This window comes from Hyaena hyaena, unplaced genomic scaffold, assembly GCF_003009895.1.
Source record: "Hyaena hyaena isolate Hyena2069 unplaced genomic scaffold, ASM300989v1 scaffold_294, whole genome shotgun sequence".
NCBI lineage: Eukaryota > Metazoa > Chordata > Mammalia > Carnivora > Hyaenidae > Hyaena > Hyaena hyaena.
Genome location: NW_024080923.1, coordinates 192429 through 217980, shown reverse-complemented (window position 1 = coordinate 217980; position 25552 = coordinate 192429). Strand labels below are relative to the sequence as shown.

The 25552-nt window shown below is 41.1% G+C and overlaps 1 protein-coding gene across 1 annotated transcript; it reads left to right on the top strand.

The window, feature by feature from the left end:
• The first annotated feature begins 4690 nt into the window (after positions 1 to 4690).
• CCDC71L (coiled-coil domain containing 71 like) lies at positions 4691 to 5764 on the top strand. The gene has a single exon (XM_039247248.1). It carries the CDS (start codon positions 4966 to 4968, stop codon positions 5671 to 5673), a length of 708 nt encoding a protein of 235 aa, XP_039103179.1. The 5' UTR covers positions 4691 to 4965; the 3' UTR covers positions 5674 to 5764.
• Positions 5765 to 25552: the final 19788 nt, after the last annotated feature.

Below are 25552 nucleotides of genomic sequence, written 5' to 3'. Positions count from 1 at the left end.
TTTACTGGCAATTCAGTATTCTCATCTGGATTAAGAGTGTTGGGCTCATTAGATGATCTCTAAATTTCCTTCTAGTACAGGCATTTTACTTACCCCTCAACAACTTACTACTTTTTAAAAAAACCTCTAGACTCCTACTGCAGGAAGGGTTGGAAATATGTTTGTTAAGCCAAATAAAATCCTGATTAGACAAGAAAAGTAATGATGGCTATTATTTACTGAATGCTTACTGTGAACCAGGCATTATAGTAAATGTTTTATAAATTTTATCTCATCCTATCCTCAAAACAATAAATTAAATTAGAGATTATGTCCATTTTACAGAAGAAGAAAGTAAGGCTTGGAAACATGAAAAAACCATGTCTGACGATATTTTTTTTCTAAAGTTTTTTTTTAAATAAAGATCTATTAGATTCCAAAACTGATGCTCACAACTACTTATATATACTTTAAAAATATAGCTTAAAAAGTTTTTAAATGTTTATTTATTAACTCTCAACCAACTGAGCCACCTATGTGCCCCTAAATGATAGCTTTTAAGTGAAGGTTTACTAGGTTTTTAAAAATTAATGTATATGTAGTTGATATACAGTGTTATATTAGTTTCAGGTGTACAGCATAGTGATTTGACACCTCTACATTATGCCATGCTCACAAGTGTAGCTACCATCTGTCATAATTCATGACTGTTACAATATCAATGACTGTGTTCCCTATCCTGTACCTTTCATTCTTGTGGCTTATTCATTCTGTAACCGGAAGCCTTTACCTCCAGTTCCCTTCACCCATTTTGCCCATCCCCTAGCTCTTTCCTTCTGGGAATCACCAGTTTGCTCTCTGTATTTGTGGGTCTGTTTTTGCTTTTTTGTTTGTCCATTTGTTTTATTTTTTAGATTCCACATATAAGTGAAGTCATATGGTATTTGTTTTTCTTGGTCTGGCTTATTTCACTTAGCACAATGCCTTTTTTGTCCATCTATGTTGTCTCAAATAGCAACATCTCATTCTTTTTCATGGCTAAGTAATACTCCATTGTAGATATACATTTCTTCTTTATCCACTCATCTACAACAGATACTTATATTGCTTCCATATCTTGGCTACTTTAAATAATGCTGAAATAAACATAGGGGTGCATAGATCTTTTGACATTAATGTTTTTGTTTGCTTTGGTTAAATGCCCAGTAGTGAAATTATTGAATTGTATGATATTTCTACTTTTAATTTTTTGAGGACCCTATACATACTGTTTTGCACAGTGGTTGCACCAGTGTGCAATCTCACCAACAGTGCATGTAGATTCTTTTTCCACATCCTCACCACAGTTGTTATTTCTTGTCTTTCTGATACTAGCCATTCTGACAGGTGTGAGGTGATATCTCATTGTGGTTTTGATTTGCATTTCCCTGATCCTTAGTGACGTTGAGCATCTTTTTATGTATATGTTGATCATTGTATGTCTTCTTTGGAAATATGTTCAGGTCCACTGCCGCTGCCCCCCCCCCCCCACCTTTTTTCATTTTGCTATTGATTTGTATCAATTCTTTAGATATTTTGGATATTAACTCTTTATCAGATATATCATTTACAAATATCTTCTCCCATTTGGAGGATTGTCTTTTTGTTTTTTTAATGGCTTCCTTTGCTGTGCAAAAAACTTTTTATTTTGGTATAGTCCCAATAGTTTACCTGAGGAGAAGACACATTTAGAAAAATGTTGCTAAGGCTGATGTCAAGGAGATTGTTGCCTGTTTTCTTCTAGGAGTTTTATGGTTTCAGGTCTCACATTTAGGTAGTTTATTTTTGTATATGGTATAAGAAAGTGGTCCAGTTTTCTCACACCGTATCTTGAGGAGAATGCCTTTTCCTTACTTTGTACTCATATATACTATTTATTTTTTGGCCACTTTTCAAGAAGCAAACTATTTTATAGATATGGAATCTTAAAAGAGAGATCTGCGTAGCTAGGTGATGTATTTTATTTTAGTTTTCTCCAATCACTTTATTCTGCTTGGATTTATTTTTTAACTATGTAACATATATTCAGAAAATGTACAGATACAGCTAGTTTTTTCTTTCTGTTTATTCTCTTTATCCGCCACTTAGTTATATGCTACAGGGAGCATCATTCCCCTTGAGAGGTAATGGAATAAACTCAGGATTTCAGACATCATTCCTCAAGAACAAAAATTTAATTTGACACCTTTCCATAAATTTTATAGTGTCTCAGGATGGTCCTAGGAATTAGAAGGAATGTATTATCTTTATGAGTAAACTTTACCTACTTATAGAGAATGGATAAGGATCTGAGTTAATCAAAAAGTAAAGGTCAAGAAGAAATATAAAAATAGAAAAATAGAGAATAGAGCAAACAATACCAAATTTAAAAGTATGTGATAATTTAAGCAATTTAACAGGATACTAATTCCTTAAAATATTTCATAAAAATAGTTTAAGTAAATTAAATGAGTGTAATATAAAAGAACTGTTTAATCCTGTGCAATTTGTTGAGATGTTGTTTTCTTAGAGTCAAAAATTATGTTAAGAAGAGATTCATCCTCTTAATCAAAATCAAATCTTTAGGTTTGTATGGATGCCTGTTATGTATTTATTTGGCAAAAGACTCAAAAGTATTTATGACTAACTTGGAAGGAAGGCAGTAACAATATGAGAGGCCAGGAGTACATAAATCCTTATTTTACCCTCTTACTATGAAGTCCCCTTATCATTCTCCTGGCTCACTCTGTGCAATTTTCTATGTCAGTCTGCAGGGGCATTCCAACGTAAGTGATTCAAATTTCACATTACTATGTGTTCCCAGAATTACCAAGAGAACTAATTATGATGTAAAAAGTTTTAATATAATTTCTTTATAAGGACTTAAGAAGCTGGTAATTGGCTCCTTAATCTTGGTCTGTGATCAGATGTGCTTTTCTAGGAAAATGATTTTGTCTTCATGAAGTTGTCATGGTTTTGGTAGGTAGAGAACTGGTCTCCTGATAGGAAGTTCTGTTTTTGCCATAAACCCATTGTGTGGAGAGGGTGCTCTGGTGTATTGAAACAGCTTTCAGAATAATTTCGGTTGGTTTCATTTTTATTGGAACTGAACAAATTATCTGGTTCAGACAAAATATCTGTTAAGTCCAGTATAAGACTGACGAAAACTCAATTCTGGGTAGAATAGAAGGAGAAAGAGGTGTACAGATCTGGCCCTTGGTCACTTCACTCACGCATTTTCTATTGAACCTCCGAGTCTGGGCAGCACAATTTGAAAAGCCTCCAGTGAAGTATAAAGATCACTGGGTTAGGAACCCAATAACCTGAAATATAGTCCCAGTCTTGCTGTCAACAGCCGTATTACTGAACACCTGTGGGCCCAGATTTCCTCATCTGTGAAATAGGGAGACTGAACTTAGTATCTTTCAGCTCAAATATTAGAGGGAACCATTAGCAACTGTATGCAAATCACAAAACTGTGCTCTATCAGTTTTCTACTGCAAAATAAGATGCTCACTGAAGGGTAAAGTTTGCAATGCTTACCTTAAAGTTCTAAGTATTACGAGATTTTTTTTTTTTGGCCTTAAAAATTTAAGGGAGTTGAGGGAAAATTACATTATAAATGGAAAATATAAAATTGTCCTGTTCTAAGCGATTTCACTATATTCTTCTTTCTCACTTCATTGCAAATAATCAGCAGTATTTTATTGATTTATTGAGCAGACATAGAGTGGCCCACTAGAGTGCCAAGTAGGATAGAAAAGACAACTAGCAAAAGACCACAACATTTCCAGTCCTCCCCTCAAATGCAGAAGGGAATGTGTTCTTAACAATGAGCTGTTATCAACGGAACCCCTTTGATTGTGATGCCACGTCTTTTCTCAACGATAAAGATGGTGCTGCAAAGGAACATACTGAAACTAAATGAAAAGTGAAGTGCACTCATTTAGAAAGAACTACTATTTAAAAACACATACTTTCATTAAGGAGAACGGCTTTGTTGTAATTGATCTTTGATCAACTGGAGCAAGAGCATTTAGTTTTATAGGTTTAATAGCCCTTGCTTTCCTGATAAGCAGGGTGTCTCTTAAATACGAAGACGGTTCCATTGGCTAAAAGGAGTTGGTCTCACCAATGCTGCCCATATTACCTGAGTGATTCTGGATTATTAGTGGTTGGTTGTTATGGGTTGGGGCCAAAAGAGGGTAGAGTTGGATGAAGATGCCAAAAGGGTCTCTGAAGGTGTAGAAGGGAAGCCTGAAAGGTCCATTCACTCTAGACTTACCCCCAGATTCCCTGGCTATGATGGGAGGGACAGCCTTTGGGCAGGTCTCCCTTTGTTGTGCAGACGTGGACGTCTCCCAGCTCAGTCCACAAACGCACCCACTCACCCTGAGGTCTTTTCCCAAGGTGGATATGAAGTCCTCCCCTCACCGTAGACACGGCAGTCTCTCCATATACCCACCCAACTGTTGACTGGCGTTCAAGGGCCACCACCATCACCCACCCCAGCACCATCTTCCAGGAACTGGCCTCTCCCCGATTAGTCTCCGCCCCTCCTCTGAGAGCACCCAATGGGTGGAGTCAGGGCTGTGGTGGGAGGGGCCTGAGTCGGGCGCATTTAAAGAAAGGCAGAGGGCGAAAGGAGGCTAGAGAGGAGAAGAAAGAAACCAGGGGGCGAGGCGCCGTCCAATGACAAAGCCCAGGCGCCGTCCAATGACAAAGCCCAGGGGTGGGCGCCGGCCGCCATCTTGTACCGGGCGGCAGGATATTCACCCGCGTCTTCCGCCCTCAGAGGGGGAGGGGCGGCGGCCGAGGCGAGAAAAGTAGCGAGAGACGCGCCGGCCTGGAGGCGCCAGCAGCGGCCGCCGCCGCGGACCTGGACGCGGGCGGGGGCGGCGGCGGCGGCGGCGGCGGCGGCGACGACGACGCGACCAGGCGAGCGCGGGCGGCCCCGAGCGGCTTCCGATGCGGCGCAGCGTGAAGAGGCGGCGGCGCCGGCCCCCGGCGGCCCCGGCCCCGGCCGCCCGGGGCGGCGGCTTTAGGGCCGGAGGAGGGGCCGAGCTGGAGGCGCGGGAGGAGAAGGTGGTGTACTCGCGGTCGCAACTGTCGCTGGCCGACAGCACCAAGGCGCTGGGCGACGCCTTCAAGCTGTTCATGCCCCGCAGCACGGAGTTCATGAGCTCGGACGCGGAGCTCTGGAGCTTCCTCTGCAGCCTCAAGCACCAGTTCTCCCCGCACATCCTGCGCAGCAAGGACGTCTACGGCTACTCCTCCTGCCGGGCCCTGGTCCCCGACCCCCCGCCGTGCCCCGCCGCCCGCGGCCGGACGCGCCGGCCGGCGGCCAGGAGGAGGCGCCGCGGAGCCCGGGCGGCCGCCGTCCGCCGGAGGAAGCCCCCGCCGCCCCTGCCGCCGCCGCCGCCGCCGCCGCCGGCCCCCGAGGACTGCCGCCCGCCCAAGCCCGCGGCCCCCGGGCCCTGCTTCGGGGGCCGCACCCTGGAGGAGATCTGGAGGGCGGCCACCCCGACGCTGACCACCTTCCCCACCATCCGCGTCGGCGGCGACGTGTGGGGCGAGCGCAGCCTGGCGGCGGCGCGGCGCCGGGCGCGCCAAGTCCTGCGCGTGGACCTGGAGCCGGTGGTGAGGCTCCGCCGCTTCCCGGTGCCCCGGGCGTGAGACGCGGCCCCTCCGGCCCGGGACGGCTTCCGCCTGGAGGGACGGACAAGTGACAGTCGAGTGTTTACAGATCCGGCCGGGACCGCGTCCCCTAGTGCACTTTACGGGCGAGGAAGCACCGGATGGGCTTTCCCGGCCCGCGCCCCCGGGGTGCGGCGGCGTCGCCGTCGGGGACTCGGGGGCAGGGGTGCCCTCTGCCTGCGCCCAGCATCGGGTCTGCGGAGGGAGGAGACGGCGGGGCCCGCAGGGGGGGTCCCCCCTTTCTTCCGGACCCCAGGCTGAGACGTCTCCAGGACTGTAGGGGCAGATCGTTTCTCCCTTTTGGACTCTACCTCACTGGTCTGGAAGTCCTCCGAAGAAGTCATTCTTTTTTTTTTTTTTTCCAAAGGAATTTGGTTTCGTGCTTGTGTAATAAAGCTAGAATCTACTCGCTGTTCATCCACCTCCCCGCTTCCCCCTCCCTCCTTTTTTTCTTTTTTGACTGCCACCCCTCGTTCTGGACGGAAGATCGAAGATGTGTTGAGAGGTGTTGCACTAGTTTGTGCTCAGGGTATTCTGAATCCCACTCGTTTCCGAATTTTAACTGGATTCCAAAGCTTTGACCAAGGATATTTTCTAAGAAATTCAAGCGTATGACTGTTAATGATGTAAGGATTTGTATGGCTTTGAATTTCATGGGCTCAGTGATTACAAACAAAGAGATGCAAAGTTCAACTGTTTAAACATTTTTTAAGGGGTTTCTAAAGATTTTATATTGAAATTTAATGTTTATATTTACTGAGCTCCTAAAGGAAATGGCAGAAACTCCTGTAGTTTTGTTTAGGGAAAGTTGACTTGTGAAATTCTTTTTAAGTGAATAAAATTTAAAGTGCATTGAAACCATATGGCTTGTGATAAAAAAAAAAAAAAGAATGAGTGAATTACAAAGAACTGATGTTGGTTACAGAGATGGATGGAATCCGATTGGAAATGATTTGGTCTCCTTGTACTAGTCTAACATACAGATCGGGGAATATTTCAAGGATAAATTATTTTAAAATGGAAATCACATAGGAAAAATGAGTATGCGGGTAAACGCAGTGACTAAAATGCCAAACAGAATACCCATTGGAATTCTCAGACGTATTAATGATCAAGAGGGGTGGGGCATTTCTTCGTATCAAATAACTGGTTGAAGTTTAACTTTGGGCAAAATAGATTTTTCTCCCTTGTTTTTGTTGTTGTTGGATAACAGGAAATGTCCAGATTACTATCCATCGCTCTTAGAAGTATCATTGACAGGTCGTTAACTGTTTTGCTCCACGAGTTTCCTTTATTATCTTGTTTCCATTCAGAATTCTGTTTGCAGTTATTGGTCTTCTGTTTGACAGCCGAAGACCACAGGAATCAAACAGGCGAGCCACACAGAGTACTGACCCTTCTTTTACACTTTTTCCACTTGTAATAGTGTTTATATCCTATGGCCCAGTGTGGAATTCTTGATTATCCAAGTGCCTTCGGTCATTGGTGGCAGCAAGACTTAATGGTTTTTAGCCAGTGGTGCCGCAGCCAGATTTTACTGCAATATCTAAAGGGTCAAGTAGTGATTTTGTACCACTATTATTTCAAACTTAAGTATTCTGCCATGGAACCATCCATACCAGGCTGGAACATGACCTATGAAATCTTCAATATTAAGGTTTCTCTCTGCTTGGCAGCTTCTTAGGGGAATAATGAGAGTTGCGATTTTGACTCTTATGTTTTTAGAATTCAAATGGCATAGCTTTCTGAAGTGAATTTTTCAAGTTTAGTAGTTCATAGTAGGAGTTTTGTGACTTTAATTTCAGTGTTCTTGTTTTGTAAAAAAGAAAAAAAAAGGAAAAAAAGATATATCTATATATATATTGACTTTATGCCAGTTTCCCAGTAAGCCTCATATTCTTTTATTCACTACTCAATGATAATGTGTTGTTGCAAAAAACTGTCACATGAGTAAATAAAAGTGAATAATTACTTAGAAGATGGAGAGTGTTAAATTATATTTGTGTGATAGGAAGCTTACATATATTCTTTTGGTTATTAGCTTCCATTGCCAATTGTATTTCAAATACATAGGGTTTTCTTCTCCCCCCATTCCCAAATTAATTTTTTTAGCTAATTAGCACCTGAGAAAAAATACTTATTTGTACCACTTCACTATTGTATATAATTTTATAATAATTAAAAAATAAATCCAATGGCCATATTAGAATGTAATTTCAACATAGCTTATCTAGCTACCTTCCCAGAGGATTTTGAAATTAGGTGTAGCTGGGAGGATAACTTTGCTCAGCACAAAATTGAAACATAACCATTGATACCATGCATTTATTTGAACTTAACTAAGAATCTTTTTTTTTTTTTTTTTTTTCCCCCTCCTATGCCTTGTTACTTTAGTGCACTTGAACTTACATTAATGCTTTGGGTTATCCGGGCTCTCTGATTTCAGTTTGGATCTGATTGCCCATCCTAAATTCAATATGTTATTTACCTGATCGCTTAAAAAAAATCTTGCCATTTCTAGTTTGCGAAACAAGATGTAAAAACGTCTTTATTTTTGCCAAGTTTTCTTTAGTAAAGTCTTGCTGAAGTTGGTTGTTTTACAACTTATAAAATGTGAAGAAACAACTAATATAGTTGATTCGTATATTAATAGGACAATGAAAGTATTTTATGGATACTTTTGGGCAGAATGTGAAAAGGAACTTGGCACGGTGGCCTTTATGGTGAGGCATTCATTTACGGTTCTTAAGTGAGTCTGTGCTTAGCTTGTACATAGTTTTTTGAAAGAAGTCTCATAATCTTTATTCATTCTCTTACCTTTATATCTCATATGGCACAAGTAAAGGGGGAAGCCAAGGAGGAAGTTTATCACCTTGCTGTGCTTGAGTGCCTAAATGCGGTGACTGGCACCTCAACCTTTCGAAGAATTCCTGATGTCGTTTTTATCCTCCTCCTTCTTGTCAACCAGCAACTTATTTTTCCTCACTGAACCCAGTAACGTTATGATTGTTGAGGGCAAGCTTCATTGTTGTTAGTGCAAAGTGTCACTGTGGTGGTGTGTATTTATTTTGTCCAAGTTTGAGTACCGGATTGGACAAGTGTAATTTACGCTGGTGGCTGACACATATTGATTTGCTGTGTGCAAACAACAGTACTCTTCTCCTGAAAACCATTCAATAAAAACGCTTTAAAAATATTGGGATCCAAAAAAATCTGAGCAATTTTGAACTCAAAGTTTTTTGTTGTTTCAAGGATTGCCACAGCACACTTTAAATTGGTGTTTTAATGGACATAGATACATAATATTTACTTTTATTGGTGTGTTTAAAATATTTTTTGATAGGCTGTTATGTCTTAAGTGCATTAGAAGGCAACTCTTTGTAATGGAACTGAAATGTTTTCCTGGACAGTTTGATGTGCACATATGATTAAGATTTATAATCTGGTTGTACTTTTCTTTTTAATTTATTAACTGTAAATAAATTTTAGAGAATATACAGTGTCTGGCTTTGCTAATGATGTTGGAAAGTTGAAATGGGATTTTATGTTTGCATGTGAATTGGAAAGCAATGTGAGAAGTCTTGACTTCTTTTGTGAACTTCAAAATCCTGGAAGTCTTGAGATATGTGTTGTTGTTGTTTTTTAATAGTTTATCGTCAAGTTGGTTTCCATATAACACCCAGTGCTCATCCCCACAAGTGCCCACCTCCATGCCCATCTCCCCCATTCCCCTCCTCCCACCCCCATCAGCCCTCAGTTTGTTCTTAGCACTCAAGAGTCTTTCATGGTTTGCCTCCCTCCCTCTCCCCCACTATTTTTCCCCTTCTTCTCCCCCAGGGTCCTCCGTTGAGATATGTGCTTTATGCTATTTTGGGAGTCAACGTTACATCAACTCTGATGATCAAGTGAGTCTCTGAGACAGTGCTTCATGCCCAAGCCCAAACCATTACCCAGTTTGCCAGCAATAAAGACTTTAAAAATGCGTCAAAATTCAGTTTGAGTCCTGACCCCAACCCCCCTGTGGTGGTGATAGAAAGTCTAATGCTCACTTTTTTTGTATTATAAAAGAAAGTAAGTGTGCTCTATATGAGTAGCAGCAGTGAAGGCTGTTCTATAGAATAAAGTAAAGCCAGAATGTTCATAGCAGTCTAGAGGGTAGAAGCGGAGTGCCAGCAAGGGCAGGATTCATGGTATTATGTGGCCGGAATTTGTCTTTGTATCTGAGTTCCTACCAACAATTGGAGGCAGCAGCGTAGTAGTAGCTACGGATCACTTTGCCTGGGATAGGATTAAAGCTTTACCGCTTGAAACCATTAGAACTTCGGGTAAATTGTAGAAATGCTCTGTGCTTTAGCTTCCTCAGAGAGAAGCAAATGCGGTTAGTAAAAGGAACTGTTGGGCTATTGAAAGGATTCAAAGGATGTTAATGGGTGAGCACATAGGAAATGCTTAACGGATTGGAGGCATATGTGCAGAGAATAAGTGTATATGCTGAGTGGCCCTTTGGGAGTTTAGCATCCTGAAAATAGAGTGTGGTCTGGGAAAGCCTAAAGACAAACGATGAGAAGGTAATTTGTGGGTGAATTAAATTGAAGACAGAGACAGCAGGAGGTTAGATTAAGTTGATTTATTAGGTAATTTTCACTGTGGGAGGTTTTCTAGACTTCCTTTGAAATTTGGGGTCTTTTTTATCATTTCTCTGAAAGATATTAGGCTGTTGTGGGTATTGAACTATCTGAGAGTTTATAAAAGTAATAAGTTACTGATCAAGAACTTGCCAAATTTCAGCACTAAGTTTTCACTTCGAGTAAGCTTGATAAGGTTTGCTTTAAAACCATGTGAATGTACATGTACACAACTAAATTAGAAGCAATTTGTGTGAGCTTTGTACTTCCTGTGTTAAAAGAAACAATTGAGTGCAATAGGTAGGTTGGAAATAGCAGAAAGTTGTTACCAAAAAGAAAAGATATCCTCACATTTGAAGCATTGACACATTCGTCTTTAGATTTTGGGTCTAATGCCTATTAATTTAGCTCTGATCACACCCACCTCCCACCCCCCACGCCGACATACAAACACACCGCACAAGGAGTAACAACGTATTCTAAGTTGGTGAGCAAGCCAAAATTGCAGTAGCTGAAATTAACACAAAAATAATTTCCCTAGATGGAAGTTATCCAGTGGTAAGAAGTTCAAAACCGAGCCGGATTGCAGATATCGCAAGAGCAATGACTTCTCACTGTCAGCACTCACTTGTCTTGGTAAATGTCACCTTAAACTGTAATTTATAACATGATGAACATATCCAGAGCCCAATTGGAAAGCAGTGCTCATAACAACATGAGACAGTATGGCTCCCAAGCAAGTTTGAATAAATATTCTAGTGGACTCAAAACTGAACTTCTCTCGCTTTTGAAGGTATTCATAGAAATGTTAACGTTGAGATTCTTCCAATTGCTGAAATAAACTATGTAAAATGTATATATGTTTCTCTCTTCCAGGATTTTTTCAAGTACTTATTCTTTAAATGTTTAGTAGAGAGAGATAAAAGGGTGTGGTTTAGGGGTCTGCACTCAGATTAAATAAGATTATTGAAGCATAGTGTACATTTAAAAGGACATATATTATTAAAAGTATTATGAGCAGAGCTTGATGAAGTTGCATAAATTCAGTATACTTGTGGAATCAGCACTCATTAAAAGAATTACCCCAGGGGACTCCCTATGCCTCTTTCAGTCACTGTCTATCTCCCCTTCAGGAGAGATAGCAATTATTCTGACTTTTTACAGCATAGTTAACTTTTGCTTGTTTTGGGACTTTATAGAAATGGAATTATGTGTCGTATACCTAAGCTTCTTTCCCTCAAAATTATGTTTGTGATATTCATGTTTTTGTATGTAGTTATAAATCTTTTATTCTCATTGGTGTATAGAATTCTGTTGTGTGACTAGTTTACAATGTTTCTGCAACTCTTGATGAGCATTTAGGCAGACTCTAGCTTAGCAATTATGAATAAAGCTTCAGTGAACATTATAGGACATGTCCTTTGGTGACCAATTTTTAAAATAGTATTTATCCAGGAGTGAATTTGCTGGGTCACGTGTCCTCCAAATGATCAGCTTTGGTAAGATACCTCCAAACAGTTTTCCAAAGTGGTTGTACCAATTTACATGAACTTTTATAGTAGTGCCTGCGAGATCTGAATACTTCATAGCCTTGCCAACACTTGCTATCTTTGGTCTTTTTCGTTTTAGCTATTCTGACAGGTAAACAGATTTTTTTTTTAACAAATTGAAAAATTTCAATCCAAGCACTGTATACAAATAGTTAAAAAAAAAAAAAAAAACCCACAACATCTAAATTGCAGATAAGGACTTGCAATAAAAAACAAAAGGCTCTCTTTCACCCACAAACACCTCTTCCCTAGAGGCAACACTTTTGTTTAAGTCAGGGTTTTTAAAACAGGCTATGTTTTTAAGGATGGTTTTAGGTTTAGAGATAAACTGCACAGAAAATACAGTCTCCCAACCCCCACCAGTTTCTACAGATATTACTACCTTGCATTAATGTGGGTACAAATATTATAAGTGATGGATGTGCCATTGTTGATTGACACATTATCATTAACTAATGCTAGATTTGACTCTTTGTGTTGTATAGTTTAATCAGTTTTGACAGATACATAGTGTCATATATCTTCCATTGCAGCATCATACAGAATAGTTACATCACCCTAAAAATGCCCTGTGCTCCACCTATCACCACCTCCTCTCTGCCCCTAAACCCTGACAACCACTGGTCTTTTTTGCATCTTCCTAGTTTTGTTTTTTCAGAATGTCATTATAGTTGGAATCATAAAGCACATGGCTCTTTCAGATTGGCTTCCTCCACTTTGTAGTATGACAAAACACTGAAGTTTCCTCCATGGCTTTTAGAGAGCTCCCTTCCTCTCTCTTTCCCTCCCTCCTCCCCCTCCTCTCTTCCTTCCTTCCTTTCATTGAGGGAGTTTATTTTTTAAAACAGTTTTAGGTTTACAGAAAAAAGGACTGGAAAGCACAGAGTTCCCCCATTCTCCCTCCTTCCCCCCCACCCCCAACACATAGTTTCCCCTAGTGTAAACATCTTGCGTTAGTGCAGTGCGTTTGTTACAACTGATGAGCCAATATGAAGACTATTATTAACTAAAGTCTGAAGTTTATCTTAGCTTTCACTGTTTGTGTTGTGCAGTTTTGTGAGTTTTGACAAATGCATAATGTCATGTTTCTAAGCATTTCACTCTTGTACAAAATAGTTGCACTGCTGTAAAAATTCCCTGTGCTTCATCTATTATTCATCTCTCCCTTACCCCCCTGAGTCCCTGGCAACCACAGGTCTCTACTCTCTCCATTATTTGAGGCAACACTTTTAACTTTTCCAGGTTTTTATTCTTTTGTTGGTTATATTAATAAATATAAATAATATACTATACTGCTGCTTATTGATTTATCAGTTTTAGTCACCATCTACTTACTTCCTGTGTGAAGATGACGTATAGGGCACTTATGCCACCTGTCTCCTCTCTCCTCACCTTCCAATATATTACTGAATTCCTGTCCTTATCACTGTTTTAGTCAGGTCCAGCCAGCCAATGAGTCAGTATAGTTATTTTAAACATTTACCCATGGGATGGGACATCCCAGAAGCCAAACAAAGGGTGGCGAAGCAATCACGAATTAGTATCATCAGAAAGCTCTTCCAACCCCCAAGGCTGGAGACACTCAGAACCATGCCTAGCAGGAGCTGAGAAAGTGAGAGAAGAGGCTGCTCGGAAAGGAGCTAGAATCTCTGAGGGGATGAAATCACTGCCAGAAAGTGGAGTGGGAGAGAGAAAACTATCTGAGCTTATACCTTCCTTTCTTTCTCCAGTCAAGCCTCCATTGGTCAAACCACTCTGGAATCCAGCTGGCAAGCAATCCAGGAAACACAGTCTCTAAGAGAAGTGCAGGAAGTGGATCTGAGGGCACACAGACATAATGGATGAAATTACATAAGTATGTTAGTCAGGGTTCTCCAGAGACTCAGCATCAATAGGAATCGGTTCACAGAATTACAGAGGCTGAGAAGGGCAGACCTGGGAGATCCAGTGGTTTAGTTCCAGGACCAGTCCAAAAGCCTAAGAATTTGGAAAGCTTAAGAGGTATGTTCCAGTCCAAGTCAGAGTTTGAAGGTGGGAGAAAACCAATATTCCAACTTGAAGACAGTGAGATAGAGTGGATTCTGTCTTACTCTGCCTTTTGTTCTATTCAGGTCTTCAGTAGATTAGATGAGGCCCCCCAGTGTCTGGGAGGGCAGTCTGTTAGTCAGCTTAGTCTACTGATTCGGATGTTAATTGCACCCAGAAATGTCCTTACAGACTCACTAGAAATAGTGTTTAACCGAATATCTAGGTTAGTCAAGTTGAAACATGAAATTAACCATCACAAGACATAATTTTATGTATGTATGTGTGTATGTATGTATGTATGTACTTAGAGCACATCCACAAGCATGGGAGGGGCAGAGAGAGAGAGAGAGCTCTGAGCAGACTCCACGTGGTCAGCACAGAGCCTGATTCTCAGCTTAATCTCACGAACCATGAGATCATGACCTGAGCTCAAATCAAAAGTTGGATGCTTAACCAACTGAGCCACTCAGGCACCACACAAGATGTAATTTTAAACGAGATACTTCTATCTCTCTCACTTGTTCTATCATTTTTCACTGCTTGCATTGTAAGATAAACGTCTTCCTCATTCTTGCTGCACTCTTTCTCTCTCTCTCATCAGCTTTGGACTTCTGTTTGTCATTGTTGTTAACATTGGTTTTCTGCTCTGCACTCAGGTCTCTTTAGGTTGTTCATAGGTTGATTCTAAATCTTGAAAACCATGTTATGCTGAGCGAAATCAGTCAGGCAGAGAAGGACAAATATCATATGTTTGCACGTACAGGAGGATTAGGAGGAACTTAACGGAGGACCGTGGGGGAGAAGAAGGGGGGAAATGGTGGGGGAAAGGGAGGGAGGCAAACCATGAGAGACTCTTGAATGCTGAGAACAAACTGAGGTCTCATGGGTCTGGGGGGGAGGGGGGTGATGGGCATGGAGGAGGGCACTTGTGGGGATGAGCACTGGGTGTTATATGGAAACCAATCTGACAATAAAGTATTTGTAAAAAAATAAATAAAACTTGACAACCAATAAATAGTTTACATTATTGTGATTATGTAAATAATATGCAAATCTTAGAATTACTACTCCTTCCTTGGAACCCTTGGACCTCTTGAATGAGGACAGCTCTAGCATCAAAGTGAAATGGATTTTTTTTTTTTTTTTTTTTTGTACTCCATCAATGCTTAAAACCATGCCATATTTCAGTTGGCTCATTCAGACTAAGACCATCTTAGGGATAGTTTTTGTTCTCCTTAATTTTCTAATTGCATTTCTTTGTTTTCTTGCACTCTCTCAGTGTTCTCAAATCATGCTGTTTATGACAGCTTCTTGTTTCCCCCTTAGAGTTGTCTTACTGGACCCTTCTCCTGCCTCAGTTTAGCCTGGTGACTCAGTGGGTCTATTTCATAGCTTTCATCCTGGGGTTTTCCTTTGCTACTGTCCCAGTTTGTTTCCACAGTTTCATGGTAATATGACTCTCTGGGAAGGTAGGGAGCATTTAAAAGCCTGGGCTCTTAAGCCAGACTGCCTGGAGTTAGACTTTACTTCTACCACTTACCAACTGTGTGAACTTGGATGTATTCTTTGGCTTCTTTATAACTCTATTTCCTCATCTATAAGATAATAATAGTAATTGTATATACTTTATAAGATTGTTGTATGGTTAAATGTAGTAATATGTGAAAAGCACTCAGAACAGTGCCTGGCCCAAAATTAAACACTCTGTTAATGTTAGCTGTTATTAATTATATTTTTTCTTTATTTCTTCTCTCCTTGTTTTGCTGTAGTACACCCTAAGATAACTTCCTAATAAAGAATGAATAGAATCAAATGTTCTGAGACTTTGCATGTCTGATATCTTTATTCCACTCTCAAATTTAATGATAATTTTGATAGATGTAGAGTTCTAGGTTGTAATGGCAAGATGCCCTTCCTTAGATTGTCTCCCATCCATAACACCATTGGAACTACCATATCTACTCTATATAATGTTTCTGACTCTCTGTCACTTTCACCTTCTCCTATCTTTCAAAATCATTCTGTAAGTCCAGCCTATGCTTAAGGATAAGGGAATGAAGGTTCATCTTTTGAAGGGCTTAAAAGAGAATTTATGGACATATTTTAGACTGCCACAGTCTGCCTACTGGCCTCAAATTATTTACTTTCATCCTTAATGCAAAAAGTCCTCCCCCTACCTCAAGAATCCTACCTCTTAAAGCCCCATCCCTTTATAACATTAGCTCAAAGTCCATAATATTGTTATCTAAATTAGGTCCAGGTGTGGATGAGTCTCCTTGGGTGCACTGGTCCTTGACTAAACTTTCTCTCAATCTCAAGACCTATGAATTAAGGATACAACCAATATGGGCACATGATAACCAGAATAAACACTGCTGTTGGAAAAGGAAGGAAGGGGGTTCTCACGAGTCACTGGTCCATAGCAATTCTGAAGTTCAGCTGGCACAGGTAGGCAGTCTCATCATTGGGTCTCAAGGCCTGGGAATGATTTTCCTGGCTCTTGCTCCTGCTGGCTTCTGGCTTTCATCCTCCGAGTCATTCTTTCCTTCTCATGAAAGGTGGCCTGTGTCTGCAGCCTCATGGTTATCTCAGCCTACTTACTGATTGTAGGAGTTTGTGGGTCCAAAGCCCTCTTTCATTTTACTTTCTGGGATTAAGTAAACCTTTCTCTACCCTGGGCTTCTTCGAAGACTGATGAGGAACAACAGTCCTAAACTTCAAGTTATGTTAAACAGAGAGAAGGATGGCCCCAGTTTACTCTGTGAGGGGATGCTTATGACACAGACGCTGGGGTTCTCCAAGACTCCACTTCATTAAGGAAACTTTTCTGGCGTCTTTGCTCCAAAATCATCTGTTCAGATTTATTGCTAATAATTTCACCTTCAATAAGAGTGATGTTTCTGCTAATAAAATGTGAGACTATATTTTAATGGCATTGAGTAAGTGCAAGTAGTATCTGTTAGGGACATGCTTAGTCGTCACAGAAAGGCTGCCACCAGTGGCATAAACAAATAGAGTTTCACTCACAAAACAGTCTGTAGGCTGCACTCCATTAATGCATCAGTATCATCAGCAGCAAGCTGCATGGAAATGGCAGAGCTGCCAATTTCTTTATGACCTACTACAAAATCTTATAAAACATGTTAGCAGTCATTAATGCTAATAATACCAATATGTTTACCATTTACCCTCTTCAAGATGCATTCCATGTATGAGCATTTCAGGCTCACAGCGCATCTATGAGGTGGAATGGATGATGTCTTTTGGAAGTCATTCCTTTCCTTCTTCTCCTAGTCAAAATTAGCTGTCATATTTCTAGAGCACGTGGCTTCACCAAAACCCCTCCTAAGTTTCCTTTGCTTATTAATTCATCAAGAAAACTTATAAGAATTCTAGAATCTAATACTTGTGGGTCATGGAGAAACCAGTCCATACTTTTCAAATCACATTAAAGATCCATGCCGTTCAGTACACTCTCAGAATGAAGAGGAAGGTGCTCCTATGTGCCTCCTAGGAGGCACTGTAACTTACGTATCTATTAGTAATTACCAACGACGTAAAAACCAAGGATTTTCTTTGTTTTCTTATTGACATTTTCTAATGCATACTAAACTAACATGTTTCATTTTATTTAATTCTTACTATCATATAATCACTGTAATATCATCACAGAACAATGGTGGCCCTGAATGTAGCGTCATCAGCTCTGGAAATCTCCAACATGGCCGTGGTAGCAGTTAGGGTGGACTCCATCCAGTTCTTGGCCACCTGGGTTTGTCTGCTTCTCTCCATTTATCTCCCCTGTCCTCACCAGCCCCAGCAGCAGTGAGAAGCTGATTAGTCAGTGAGTCTCTAGCAGATACAGATACAGATCATCTCTCTGGTTAATCTTTATGGTTACTGTGGCCTGGGTTGCAGGACTGGTTCGGACAGAAGCACCTGGTTTGGGGGTCATCGAGCAGTATCTGCGCCCTGCCTGAGAAAGGGGACAGTATGCATTTCAAGCAGTTCAAGCTCCACTTCTCCTTGCAGACTGCTGTGTTTCGTTGCTTTCATCCATTTACCAAAATAACCTAAACCTTATGCTAAAGAAAGTGGGCTTTGTATGTCCTTTGCAGATGGGAATGCTGGTATTAGTCTGGGGTATCTTACCAAAAACTGGCAAATGACCTCAAAAGGTAGGAGTGGGACCTTCACTCTGCAGCCTGTGGTTCTGCTGACTAGGGAGAGAGGTATCAGACCAGACTCTAAGGAACTCTGCCTTAGACTGTTATAGCTCTTTGGACTTGCAAAGCACGGTTTTTAACCTGGTTAAAGTCTTTAAGTCTTTGTGAGTATTAATTCAGAGCTTAAGTTTCCAATTTTTCACTACCTTTCTGTGCTGTTTTTTTTCCCAGAGCTCTCTTTACTTTTTGCATCATGCTGTTGGGCCTTTGACCAAACTTGTCAAATAAACTTTTCCTCAAATTGAATGTATGAACATTTAAGAACACTGACATGTTCAGTGCCGAAATATATTATTATTTCTGGTAGGAGTTGGTTCTGTCTGTGGGAGATGAATAAACTAATGCCTTTTTTTTTTTTTTTTTGCACATAAGTATATATATGTACAAGGTAGCATGCTAGGTACCCGCCAGGGAGAATAAGATGGTCAGGAGTGGAAATCAGATTTCTGTCATCAAAAAAAGATAACCTTTTTATTTGATTGATTAAAATAGGCTGTGCTTTAAAAAAAAATAAAAGGAAAGATGGCCATGAACTCAGATAAAAGTTAGGCAATTAAATACTTTTTCCCTAGGGCAGCAAAGAGTTATGAGAAATACTATAATCTGTGAATTTTGTACTAAAAAGTTGCTACTAATAAGATTATAAAACTCATCTTTAAAGCTTGCTTTGTGTACTGCTATTATTCCTTTGTTCTTCAAAGCTGAAGAAGTTTTTCTCTTTGGCTCTTAACATGAAATGAAAAGGCATTTCCCCCCTATATTTTCTTCTTGCCATTTTAAAGCTGAGCTTTTAAAAAAGTCTTTTACATACTAATTCTTTTTCCCTTCATCCTTTGTACAAAACCAGCTTTGAGACTGGGAATAATGTTGACTATTGCTAACCCAAGCTCAGTGGATTTAACTTCTCATAAAACCAAACATTTGAGGAGAATTTGAATTTATATGTTGGAGTTCCTTGTCCAGCTGAAATAATCCTTAGGATGATGGAGACTCTGTCTCTGGAAGGAATTATCTGATCTGACTGTATGCGTTGATTTTTCTAGAAATCTAGGTATTGAGAGGGCTGGAGGTTAGACGGTGGGAGAGGGAGACTGTAGAAGTGCAGAATACCCAGGTTCACTTGCAGCCCAAGTGTGCGGGGGGGTGGGGTGGGGAGGAAGGCTCTGTCTTGGAAGAGCTCGGCTCAGCAGGGCTCCGCTCTCAATTGTTATGGTCTTAGTGAAAAATACACTCATGAGAGCCCACATGAAGGATGCCTCCAGAACTCTAAGGGGACTTGTTCCTTTGATTTATTTATTTTTTTAAGGAAAGCATCGTGGGGTGGGTGTGCTTCCTTCACCTTTGTGTGTCCACAGTTCTTCTTCACACTAGTTGTGTTGTCATGACCCCCCACCCCCCACCCCAGGTAGCCCTGGCTCCCCTCCTGGACCATTGCTCCTCATGGACAGGACTCATCTTTCTCGTCTGTGTGTCATTACTATTGTGCCAGCCGTGTGCAAAGGACCCAGTACATACTGAATGGATGCAATGTGTTTATGGAGTTTCGGCTCCCAATTTTTACAGAACTACCTGTATCACTTCAGGTTTATGTGTAACAGAAGCAATCTATACTTGAAATTCTCTCTCATTCTCTCTCTTTCTACAAACACCTATGTGATAAACTTTTGATTGATTCTTACCATTTTGTGATCAAATGAATTGGCTGGAAATCTTGCCACCTCTTACAACCTTATTTGCACCCCAATACCACTTAAAAAATCACTACCCAAAGAGTTCCTTAGCAAGAAGCAGAATAGCGCAGTGATTAAAAGGGTGGCCCCTGGAGCCAGGCTGCCTTGGTTCTAAAATCCTACCATGCTCTCCTTCCAGCAGCAGACCTTTGGACATGCTACTTCATCTCTTTGTTCCGCAGTTTCCTCAGCTGTAAAAACAGGCACAGCAAAACACCTACATCATGGAGCTCTTACATGAATTCAGTGAGGCAATACAGGTAAAACGTTTAGAATAGTGCCTGGAACTCGCTTAGCTGTGAGTCAGTAAACATTGGCCTTTATTAGTAATGATGTAAAAAAACTTCACAAAGTCTCTGCTTGCTTACTTAAAATTTTTATGTTGGCCTGTGTTGAAAGCAAAGAACAGGTAAACTATGAAAAGTGCCATGACTTACTCAGAAGAATGAGGTCAAATTCACTGACAGTGGTGAGTGCAAGAGAGTGCACAAGGGCACAGAGACACAAAAGACTTGCCCTTGGTACAAACCGATAGCAAGATGACCAGAAAGCCACAGGTTAACAGAGGGTACAAACTAACTTTAATTTAGTTCCTACCCTCCACCAGTACGATTCTCTGCACTTCACACTTGTTTTTCTCTCAATCAAAACTAACAGTTATGTGTGATAGGTATTATTATTCCCATTTAACAGACAACTAAATTAATGCTTAGAAAGGTTAGGAAATTTGCCAAATATCACATCTATGTAGCAGAGCTAGGATTTGAACTTGCATCTGTCATATCCCACTCCCTCTGCTAATCTTTAGAAACATCTTAGGAAGAAGTGAAATAAATTAATCATGCCCTGCAGGATATAGGACTGGATACTATAGGACCATGAAATCCTAAGGTGGAAAAAAAAAATCCATTTTAAGAATGCTATTTTGCTCACTGTTGTGTTTCTCAGAGTGTATAGCCTAAGTGTTCAATATTTGTGAAATGAGTAAGTTTATGAATGAATGAACAGAAGTGCGAATCCCCAGGCTCCAACAACGAGACTGTTTAGTTTGGCTGAGGATCTCAGGGCAGTCTGGCTTACATCTTAAGTCATCGGATGTGCTTCCCATTAGAGATGTCATAGCAGGTGAAAGAGAAGGTTATTTAACATAACATTTGTCTCAAATTACCTGTAGGCCAGTAAAAAAGCAGCCTACAAACGTAAGCAGCAGGAGTCATACGCAGTTTGAAACCCTTCTTCCCTACCTCGCAGGTGCCATCCTACAGCCTCTCTGTGTTAAAATCTTACATGTCCCCATGCCAGGCACCTCTTCTGATTTATAATGACATCAGCTCTCTAGACGGCTACCGATGATGGCGTGGGCTAGTTTCTGAGTGTATTCTAGTTCCCTTTTACATCCTAAACACCTTTATTAAAGTCCTTTTTTAGTGTTTGTTTGTTTGCTTGTTTGTTTTGAGAGAGAGAGAGAGTGCAAGCCAGGGAGGGGCAGAGAGAGAGCGAGAGCGAGAGCGAGAGAGAGAGAATCCCAAGCAGGCTCCACGCTGTCTGCACAGAGTCTGATGCAGGGCTTTAACTCACAAACCATGAGATCATGACCTGAGCTGAAACCAAGAGTCAGATGCTTAAAGGACTGAGCCATCCAGGTGCCCCCACCTTTGTTAAGGTTTTAATCCCCAGGTTTTACTTAGATAAACAACAGAGCTGACAAGCACAACAAACCAAAATGGAATGATGGCTATAGAACCAGAGATTGCAGGATTGCAGTCAGGGCAGAATATATGGGAGTAAGCAGGGGCAGGGTGGGGGAATGAGGAAGGGTGAGGGGGCACTTGGAGTGTCTGTAAATGGAAGCTGACGTTCTAGCAAAGGTGGAGAGTTGCTATTTGCATTAGTTACGCCAGAACTTCTTGTCCCTGGCATGTGGTGTCCACTTAGCATATGCCTCACAGCTGGAGGATGGATCAGCTGCCCCCTGCGATCAGGGGAGAAAATCCCAACCACAGAATTCTCTCCTTCTCCTGCCCTGTGATTTTTACCCGCTGCCTGGTATTGCCAAAAGCACCTATTTCCTTTATAACACCGTAGAGCAGGTAGACTCGCCTCTGCCAGGCTCTGCTCACTTGCTTCTCAGTTCATTCATCCACCCATGGCTTTATTCAGCCACTCAACAGAAAATGATTGAGGGGCTCTGTGTGCCAGGCTCTGTTCTAGGGGGAAACCTCTGCCTCGGTGGTGCTGGTTGGTGATTCTTGAGTTCTGGGCTTGCAGCTACCATACCGGGCAGGTCACTCCATCACCTTCTGTTGCTTCTTCATTGTCACTGGGCAGGTGTCTGCCTGCTGCTTCTCTCTAATTATGTACAGGGTAGAATTCAGTGCTTTGAGGACATGGGTGACTGCTGTGAGCTGATGTGTCTGTTATCTCCTGTGTCTGTTATCTTGGTGAATCGTGCATATTTGTTTTTCAAAATCTAGTTTATTCTAGAGCTAGTTATTTTAAACAAAGGAAAAACAGTCCAGAAGGGGCTCAAGAGACAAAATCGTTGGGTGAGTCCCCAAACCTGGGAGCAAATGCAGTTGGGCTATAGGCCTCCAAATGTGGAGATAGACTGTTGTTGGCTGGAAGCCTCGCTGTCTGTCCTCAGCTTGGAAGCAGTACAGCTGGGATGAGAATTCTCATAGTCTGAACCTCGGTCTAGGGTTTTTTCTGCCAACTTATTGGCCTGGGAGGGCTGATATTTTTTTGGACCTTTATCATGTTTTTCTGCAGGAATCAAACCCAAGGGAGGTTTCTCAGGCAGTTACAGAAGGGATGTGACAGCAGGATGGGGTGGGAGACAGGGAGACCTGGCGGGAGGAAGGACACGGAAGCAGCAGGGGAGGGGTCTGAGAGATGCTCTGTTCCCTTCCATTTTGTTCTGGGCCGGCCTTAGTAAGGGTGTCCGGCCCTGAGTGCTGCTGGAGTCTATGCGCTGGCAGTGGCCATGGAGTGGGATGGGGGGCACCTTGGAGAGGTTCCTGACAGTCTGTGGGAAGTAGGTGTGTGTGTGTGTGTGTGTGTGTGTGTGTGTGTGTGTGTGTGTGTGAGAGAGAGAGAGAGAGAGAGACAGACAGACAGACAGACAGACAGAGAGACAGAGAGACAGAGAGAGTATCCCAGTAGGGTAGTGTGATATTTATTCTGATTGTCTATTCTAATCATTTTCAAATGATTCAAATCACAGGGCATTTTCCTTAAAAATAAAAGTAGGTCCAAAAATTAATGCTAATGACATTAATAATAAAATCAGATCTAGAATTTTATGTCCATTATTTTAAAACATCCTTCTAAATATGTTTCTTTCATTTTAGAACTTGGCTTTGGTCTCTGAATTTTGGAAGACGTAATGGAATGTTAAAGATGGTCTGGAATGGCACCTTCATTGGTGTGATTTTTTTTTTTAATTTGAGTATAGTTGACACACGATATTACACTAGTTTCAGGTATACAACATAGTGATTTGACAACTCTATACATTATGTTATGCTCACCACAAGCATACCTACCATCTGTCACCACACAACACTATTACAATACCATTAACTATGTTCACTATGCTGTGCTTTTTATCCCCATGACTTACTCATTCCATAACTGGAAGCTTGTATCTGCCTTTCCTTTTCCATTTTGTCCATCCTCCCATCCCCTTCCCTTCTGGAAGCCATCATTTTGTTTTCTTGTATATATTGGTGTGAGTTTTTTAAAATGTTCATTTATTTATTTTAATATATAGAGAGAGGGCATGTATGTGAGCAGGGGAAGGATGGAGAGAGAAGGAGAGAGAGAATCCCAAGGAGGCCCTGTACTGTCAGCATAGAGCCCAATGCAGGGCTTGAACTCATGAACTATGAGATCACGATCCGAGCTGAAATCAAGAGTCAGTTGTTTAACCAAGGGAACCACCCAGGCGTCCCTTATTGGTGTGATTTTTGTATTCATTTCACAGATCAAGCATCTGGCAGGAGAAACCTGTAATGTACAGTCAAGAGAATTTTTCTAGTCAATGCGGAGCAGAGAGCAAAGCTGAATGGGATGAGTACAAATAGTGAAAGGTTTGGAAACTGAATTTATAGTCAGCACAACTACCAACCCACTGTGAGGATTTTAGCAAATCAGGACTCTTTCTATTCCACAAATTCATGAGGCAAGTTCAAGTGTTACATGGATTCTGTACAATAAGAATTCCCATCTGCACAAGCCATTGAGAAAAGAGGGCTTCTGATGGAATTATTCAGACATTGTTTATCTTTTAAGTCAGTGATAGAAAATGATGATCAGAACCCCAGGATCTCATGGCCAAGGTTCAGAAATGCAATTCATTCACCATAAGGACATTTTCAAACTGAACATTGGTTCTTCTGTTTTGCTCACTTTCTAGTTAAAGTGTTCGATAAGCAATAGTTATGGAAAAGCTAATGTCTGAATAGGGATGTCACTAGAAAATTAATGCATAAGGTTTTTCTGTTTCTAATATAAAGGAGAGTCATCTATTATCATAAACTATGCTTTGAACATAGGGACCAACATGTGGAAAAACTATTGGGATTGTAGGATTCTATTGTGGAGTATGGTATTTGTTATGGTGAAAGATGATCATCAAAATTCCAACATTCTTATTGAGTGGCACTGATGGCTAAAAGGAGAGAGATATTTTGGTTGAAATTCATGATTGTTCTTGAAATAGAAGTTTAAATAGGATTCTGATGGGTTATTTTGCTCATTGATCTTTGTTAAACAAAATAAAGTATTATAAAGGAAAAACTAGTCTGTCTTTTTTTCTTTTAATTGTTTATTTTGAGAGACAGTATGAGTGGGGGAGGGGCAGAGAGTGAAGGATAGAGAGGATCTCAAGCTGTCAGCGCAGAGCCTGAGGCAGGACTTGATCCCATGAACCGAATCATGAGATCATGACCTGAACCGAAATCAAGAATCAGATTCTTAAATGACTATGCCACTCAGCCACCCCAAAACTAGTCTGTCTTCTTAAATTTTTTTTGAGGTTTATTCATTTTTGAGAGACAGAGAGAGACAAAGTGCAAGCAGGGGTGGGGCAGAGAGAGAGGGAGACACAGAATCTGAATCAGGCTCCAGGCTCTGAGCTGTCAGCACAGAGCCCAACATGGGGCTCGAACTCACAAACCATGAGATCATGACCTGAGTTGAAGCTGGATGCTTAACCGACTGAGCCACTCAGGTGCCACAAAACTAACATGTCTTCTTGAGGAAACATGTTATGCAAGAAAACCTTACTTATAAGGGGCTCCTGGAAATTCCACTGAAGATCCTCTTTCTGTAGATTTGTTCATTTTCTCACTACATTGATGTTTAGTTTGGTATTCTAGATCTGAGTTAGGGTGCTGACTCCCTCAAATACTTAGAGTAAGTCTTTTGTATGATCTTTTTTATGATGTTAAAAAAAGATATATTTAACACTTCTATTACAGATCCATTCTTATAATGGGCATGTAAGCTGTTTCCATGTTTTCTGGAGGGCAATATTCAGAACCTTAATCTGCTGCTCATACCCTTTGGGTCAGTAATTTTATACTTGGAATTTTGTTCTAATACAATAAACAGAGATGAAAGTCTAAACTGGTGTGCGGAGGTGTTCATGTAAGAAATACGTAAGGAAATTGGAAGTGAAGAATGTCCAGTGGTGG

Excerpts from the sequence above, each read along its gene's own strand:
- CCDC71L (XM_039247248.1), top strand. The coding sequence starts at position 4,966 with ATGCGGCGCAGCGTGAAGAGGCGGCGGCGCCGGCCCCCGGCGGCCCCG.